Source organism: Solanum lycopersicum, chromosome 4, assembly GCF_036512215.1.
Source record: "Solanum lycopersicum chromosome 4, SLM_r2.1".
Lineage (NCBI taxonomy): Eukaryota > Viridiplantae > Streptophyta > Magnoliopsida > Solanales > Solanaceae > Solanum > Solanum lycopersicum.
In genome coordinates, this window is record NC_090803.1 from 64,294,285 (window position 1) to 64,301,594 (window position 7,310).

The 7,310-nt window shown below is 35.0% G+C and overlaps 1 protein-coding gene across 2 annotated transcripts; it reads left to right on the plus strand.

Annotated features, from left to right (window-relative positions):
- Window positions 1-415: 415 nt before the first annotated feature.
- On the plus strand, window positions 416-3,732 carry LOC101252681 (growth-regulating factor 1-like). 2 transcript variants are annotated; one of them, XM_026030842.2, is made up of 4 exons: window positions 416-1,155; window positions 1,677-1,898; window positions 2,165-2,597; window positions 2,766-3,732. In XM_026030842.2, exons 1-4 carry the CDS (start codon window positions 810-812, stop codon window positions 3,598-3,600), a joined length of 1,836 nt encoding a protein of 611 aa, XP_025886627.1. In that variant the 5' UTR covers window positions 416-809; the 3' UTR covers window positions 3,601-3,732. The 2 variants fall into 2 exon arrangements, with proteins under 2 accessions (XP_025886627.1, XP_004238069.1); XM_004238021.5 differs by having other exon boundaries at window positions 460-1,155; window positions 2,213-2,597.
- Window positions 3,733-7,310: the final 3,578 nt, after the last annotated feature.

Sequence of the window (7,310 nt, forward strand, 5' to 3'; positions counted from 1 at the left end):
TATAATTTATAACCAAGTTAAATAACATATTTATATATTATGGCTTTTATTAAATTCTCATAAATATGAAACATGAAATATTTTTGCGAACTCGTACCTAATTAAGTGTGTAATGTCTTTTTAAAGTATTAAGTAGAAACAATTTGATTGATTTAATATAGGAAAAAAATATTGAGAACTAACTCAAGCACAATTTATTAACATAACTTTAATACACCCTCAATTTGCACGGTAAGAAAACTGTAAATTAGTATGAAAATTTAGAGAAAAATAAATTTTCATACTAATACCTATAAAAATCTTTATATAATTAATAATTTTTTTACACAAATAATAAATTATTACAAAAAGGTCACAAAACTCTTAATTAAACACTCATAATAATAATTTTTCAACTTAATATATGAAAAAACATTGGGAGGGTTTTATTATATAAGAAACCAAGACTAAATAATAAGAGTACTTTCTTCTTCTACATATTTACATGTAGTTCCTCTCTCTCTCCAATAATTTTTGTCTTTCACCAAAACAATTAGCAACTCCTAAAGGAGAAAACCAGTGTCTCTTTCTTTTTTAGAGGTAGTACTCCACTATATAGCTCTCCTTATTCTGCTATACAAATTCCCAACACTTGCCACAACTCCCCAAACACATTTCATATATAACTAAAACAACTAAAGAAAAACAAAAAACATGGTCCTTCTTCTTCTTCTTCTTCTTCCAACAACAAATCATCTTCTTTCTGTCTCTTTCTTTGATACTAAGTGACCCCTCTTCAATAAAAGGCTCATCTTTATTTTCTTGTTTTAATGGACTTTGGGGGTTTGGATAGTGGTGGGGGTGGGGTGATTTGTTCAGACAATACTACTATGTTTGTTGCCTCAGCTGAGACAAAGCAAAAATGGTATGGATCTGGTGGATTTAATAAACATGAAAGGTCCTCTGTTACTGAAGATGAGTGGAATAAGGAGAGTAAATTAGCCAAGACAAGTGATGATTTTTCATCTACTAAAGCTACCATGATGTTTCACCAGCTTCCAATTTCTCATGACAATCAGCAAATGCTTAGCTTTTCTGCACCCAACTCTCAAAATCATGTCACAATGCCTTATTATAATCAACACCCTTCAACTGCTTTTGCTAGAAACACTTCAGGTATACTATAAAGATGAAAAAGATCCTATCTTTATTGTCTTTGTGGGGTTTCTTGTTGTGTTATCAAGATTTGTTTTTGGGTGTTGGGAATGATTCTAAGTTGGTTTTGTTTTTTAAAAAAAAAAATTAACTGCTGGATTTTTGGTAGCAATGTGCTAGTGTTTGAATCTTGTCAAAACCAACCCCACAAATAAAAATAGAATAAAGATGGCATCTTTTTGTTACATGGTTTCTATATTTACCTATTATTGGTAATAAGTTTGTGGCGATGTTTGATTTTTCAAAGGCATAATCAGATGAAAAGCCATAAAGAGAGTTGAAGATATTTTCTTCTTTCATTGATGTGTTCCCTTTGGTATTAAAAATGTTGTGTACCCCCCTTAAATGTTGTAGACATAGCTTTAAGTTTGAGGTATTACTATAATGCATCTTTCAACAGTCCATTTTTCTTCTTTCACATTTGTTGAGCAGACAGAAGAGTTTAGTTTTTGTTATTAAAGATTTGATCTTTTCTTACTCAGGTTATGGTAGTGGAGCTTTGAATGCTGGAAATATGCATGGGTTAATAGCAGGAATTAAAGGGCCATTCACTCCATCACAGTGGATGGAGCTGGAACATCAGGCCTTGATCTACAAGTACATCACTGCAAATATTCCAATACCCCCTTATCTCCTCAATCCTATAAGAAAAGCTCTTGAATCTGCTGGTTTCTCAACTTTTGCAGGCCTTAGACCCAATGCTTGTAAGTCTTTGCTTTTCCTGCTTACAATCTTGTTATATTATAAAGATTGCAACTTTTCCCCATTTGTCCCTGAAATGTGAGATCTAGACAAAATATTAAAGACATGTGTACCTAAATTTGTTTAATCTATGTCCACTTGGGGGCAGAACCAGATTGGTGGAAAATTACATTGTTTATACGTAGTTAATTCTAATGTGAATATAGTAGATGTTGAACACTTTTGGCTTTTCCATGTGTTTGATTCTTCATGTTATGAACCCCTTTAGTGAAAATCCTAGAACAGTGGATGATCTGTGTCCTGGTTCTATTGGCAGTGGGATGGGGTGCTTTCCATCTAGGATTCTCCAATAGTAATGATCCAGAGCCAGGGAGGTGTAGGAGAACAGATGGTAAAAAATGGAGGTGCTCAAGAGATGCAGTTGCTGATCAAAAGTATTGCGAGCGACACATGAACAGGGGCCGCCATCGTTCAAGAAAGCCTGTGGAAGGACAAACTGGCAATTCTGCCTCCGGAAACAACACCGGTGTTACTACTACTTCCGCCAAGCTGACCAACATGCCATCTGCAGCATCTGCAGCTTTGGCTTCCGGAGGGGGCGCTGCAGCATCCAACAGTCTCAATCTCTCTCATCACAATCAACTCTCCAACTTGCAGCCTGCTGGAACTAATCTGTCCACAACATCCCCTTATCTTGAGAGGTACATTTTAGTAGTCTCCATCAAAGCTCAATTCAACATTAAACTGCAGTTTTTGACTAAATGATAGTTAGTAGTACGAATTAAGGATTTTCGGAGCCAACAGAGAGTATACGTTTGTTCTTTGATGCTTTATTTATTCCAAGTTCTAATTTCTATCTTCAATTGCAGGAGTTATACAGCCAAGGAAAATTTTGGTGAAAGGTATTCGGATACAAAAGGCTCTTCAGTTGTTTCAGCAAGTGTAAAAGAGCCTCAATATTCAATCCAGAAGGCGCAGAATCTGTATGGATTAACCTCCAGGGCCGAATTCGGATTAGTTTGTGCAGACTCTTTGATCAATCCCTTGAATAAAAATTCTTCGCTAGTTAACTGCCGTGGCTATGTCAATTCAGATGTCAGTGATCAAGAAAGTAAATCACAGCATCATCCTCTTCGACAATTCATGGACGAGTGGCCTAAAAACCAATCTGATCAATCAAATGTTTCATGGCCAGACATTGATTTGCAGTCAGATCCAACTCAGCTCTCCATTTCCATCCCATTAGTCACATCAGACTTCATGTCTTCGACTTCCTCTCCCGCGAATGACAAGCTCACGGCCTCACCACGTAGGTCTCGGGAGCATGAAGCAACTCAAATGGGACTAGGCATTGGTACCATCATCAGTGAACATAACCAAAGACAAGGAAGTTGGATTCCTATATCATGGGAATCTTCCTTGGGTGGACCTCTTGGTGAGGTCTTGCATAGCACTAATAGCAGCTCAGGCGATTGCAAGAACAAGTCAGCTCTTAATCTCCTGACTGAAGGATGGGATAGAAGCCCTCGGATGGGATCATCACCAACCGGAGTCTTGCAAAAGTCCTCCTTCGGTTCCCTCTCCAACAGCAGTGCAGGGAGCAGTCCTAGAGCAGAACACAGTAAGACAACGAACGAAGGCTCCAGTCTTTGTAATGGCCTTCTTGGAACAACTCTTATGAATCCAACCCTACCTGCCATGTAATATGTAAAACTAGGAACATGCTATTTTGCAACTCTTGAAGTGAGCTCTTTCCCTTTTTCCCCTTAATGCTCACACCCTTTGCCAAATCAAATATGTACTCAAGATATTAAATGACTTAAGTATTCCTGTTAAGATTTGTTCATTTGTTTACTTGTGTAACATTTTCAACCTTGTCTAAATAATTCTCTTAATCTAACATGTCTCTAAGAATTGTTCTATTTTTTGTTCAAAATCATCACTAATTGCTTAATGATTTTCAACAACTTAAGTTTTACAAACATGTGCAATTGTCTAGCTGATACACTTTATGTCAATAAAGTTTATTTGTATTCTTTCAAGTTGGTAGGAGGCATGTTGGTTGGTAAGTTGTTACAATTGATAAGATATAATCCAGCTTCATTTTGAACTTTTTAATTTTCAAAAAATTTCATTTTTTCTTAATTTAGTTTTCTTTTGCCTATTACAAACAAATGAAGATGTCCATTTGGTTGAGACAGAATCTTGAGTATTTATTTCATAGATGATACATCAATTTCAATCACTTTCTGTTGGACCAACTTATAGTTAATTCCAGCCTGGTTAGTATAAATTTTTCTTTACGTTTGAGTTTTTCTTTTATTGCTTTTGGTACTTGGTGGACCATGGTACGGCTTCTAAAATTGAATTTTGAGTGGGTTGCCTCCATGAATTATTATAATTAGTGCATTTGAAGTTTCATGCCTTTTTTATGATAGCCAAAGAAATGTTCCAGTAAAGATTGGTATTCTTGAAAGTCTAGATATTTAAGTCACTCAAACGCTCAAAATACATTTCTTTATCGTGATATCAGACTTATCTCAATCTCACCCGATGTTAAAATCCCACATTAAAGCTCATGCTATATTCGAATCGTCTTGACAATAGCGCTATGTTCTGCTACTCACAATGACAAAGTTCCAACTGAATAAAACATGTACACTTTACGTTTCAGCAATAACATTAAATACTAGAGAGGTACTTAGTATGTAGTTTTGTGATATAAACATCATTATTTTTCACTGTATTATCAAAAGACTTCATAACAGTTCAACATTGATAGGGCATTTCAATTTCACAGAAGGTTCAATAAATTTATTCAGCAATGATGATTTGAAACACTAGGAACAATCGTGCGCGATATCTCAGACGAAAAAAGATCTTGGTGAAAAAAGGATCATGGAGATCAAATTACTTCACTAGACCAAGTAAAAGATTGTTAAAAGGTGCATCTTCACCAGCAAAGTCTTTTGTCAAGACAACATCAACATCACAAACAGTTGACACAAAGTAGCAAGGAATCAAACTGACAATGAATATTAAGTTATTTAATAATGCCTTGGGGTAAACACAACTGAACTACTTCTTGATTAAAAAAAAGTGCAGCAATATGTCAATCACTGTCTGTTGGTAAGACTTACAGTGAGTTTCAAACAACAACAGTTGAAGAAAGGTCTCAAATAAAAGATAAGAGGTTCTGATTAGCTCGAATAGTCACCAAATGAACTATCCGGCAATGAAGAACAACTGTTCACCATTCCAAACCTAACTTCAGTCTCTGGAAAAGCGATATCAAAGAGCAATTATTCACCTTGGTAAGCTATCAAAACAAATGTCCCAATTGCCATGGAAACAACCTAGCAATGAACATTAAGTTATTTAATAATGTCTTGGGGTAAGACTCACTCAACTGCATCTTACTAAAAGTGCAGCAATAAGCACATCATGGTCTTTTAGCAAGGAAACATATGGTGAGTTTCAAGCAGGAAAATAAAGCGGTCTATTTGTCTAGAAAGAACCAAATTTCAATATAATCATGCATTTGTCTTGGGACGTATAGTAGTGTATTTATCTCTACCTCAGAGAAAGGGGAGAAAAAGAGTCGAAATAATGTTAGAGAGAGACAGATGAAAATGTAAGGTTTGATGTAGCTCAGATAGTCACCAAATGAACTACCAGGCAATGAAGAACAACTGTTCACTATTCGAGACATCCAACAGTCAGCACAAAAATGAATGTGGTAGACACCTGCATTGAGTCTGGGAAAGCTATGTGAAACTATTATTGACCTTTATCAGCTATTAAATAGATGTGCCGATTACCATGATATTAACTAATCCAGAATCATTGCATAACTTGGATGAAACAAGAAACCAGAGTTCCTAGATGCAATCCAAAAATTAATGCAAGTAGATGCATACTGACATAAACTAGTCCCAAAACTACCACACTCTTATTTCGGAAGAGTACACCAAATTAGGTTAGTAGGATTCGAACTCATTAAATGCAGTTTTTAAACTGTGATTGCATGGCCAGTGGATCGTCACACAAGAAAATTATGAAATTCAAATGCTAACTTTACCACATGAATGGACTATGGATTCACTGAATCAGCAAAATCTGATCTACACAAGAATGACAAATTCAAATGTTAACATTATCAAATGAATGGACTATGGAGTCACGCAAACAGCAAATTCTGATCTACACAAGAATGATGAATATTTTTTTCCTCATGTGACAATATAATAAAAAGTACAATCTACCAAGCCACTTTCATTTGCCCTGTCACAACTTAAGAAACCAGCTAACAACTAGACTTACACTAAAAACAGTGTCCAAGATCTCCCTCAACCAACACGTTTCTGACTTCTGAGCATCAGCAAATCTTAGATCACACAAGGGTGATTATTATAGATTACAGCTTAATATATAGATGTAATGCTATTCAATGCATCCAAGCATAATACCCAATGCTAGTACAATATACGCAGTGATGAAGCTATTCTTTCCCAAAATTTGGAATCACATGTGACAATTCTCATTGAAAGCAAGAGTTTAATCCCCCATATATTATATTGGGAGATGACAAAAACTACTCAAAACAACATGACAATGCAAAATCACAGTGATACTAAGAGCTGGTTCCTTCATCATTAATACATACTATTGTCAACATTTTAATGAAGTAAAAACTTGAATGTAGTAATAATTTTGGAACTAAAGTATGCAGAGAAGAGGAAAAAGGTTTCAAATTTTGGAAATTATGTACGTGATCTAAATATTAATAATTTATTAAAATTTAAAAACATAACCTATTATTGTAATTTAGCCAGATGAAGTTTGTAATTGACACTTTTTGGTGGTCCCCAGCATGCCCTTAATGCTGAAGAATACAACCTTACCAGTTTAAAAAAATAATTAGCCAGATGAGACTGAAATAATTATATTCAAATAAAGTCTATTAAGACAATCTTATATTTTTTTGTTCGAAAATGAAGTCTGTTAAGACAATCTTATACAATAGTTTCTTCATTTGCTATAATACTTAATGATAGAAGTTATAAGAGACTCTGATTCTCCTGTCAACTTTTTGGGTTATGGGCTCCTCAGCAAGATTTTCAGCCACACTAGATGAACATTAGTTACAAGCTATGTTGCTCGGCTCTGAAATAATGTCAGCGAGTGCGTCTCGGATTCACCAAAAATAGTGTATTTTTGGAGAATCCGACATGGGTACGGCATCAAAAGTGAAGAATCCGTGCAACTTAGGTTACAAGTATGTTATTAAGTTGTTTTTGTTGTGATAGATTTTACTACCTTGTATTGTAGTTTCTACTCAGCTAAAGTCTATACTAATTAAACTCCATGCATGTAACAAATTTTTCACAAAATAAAGAAACATGACATGAATA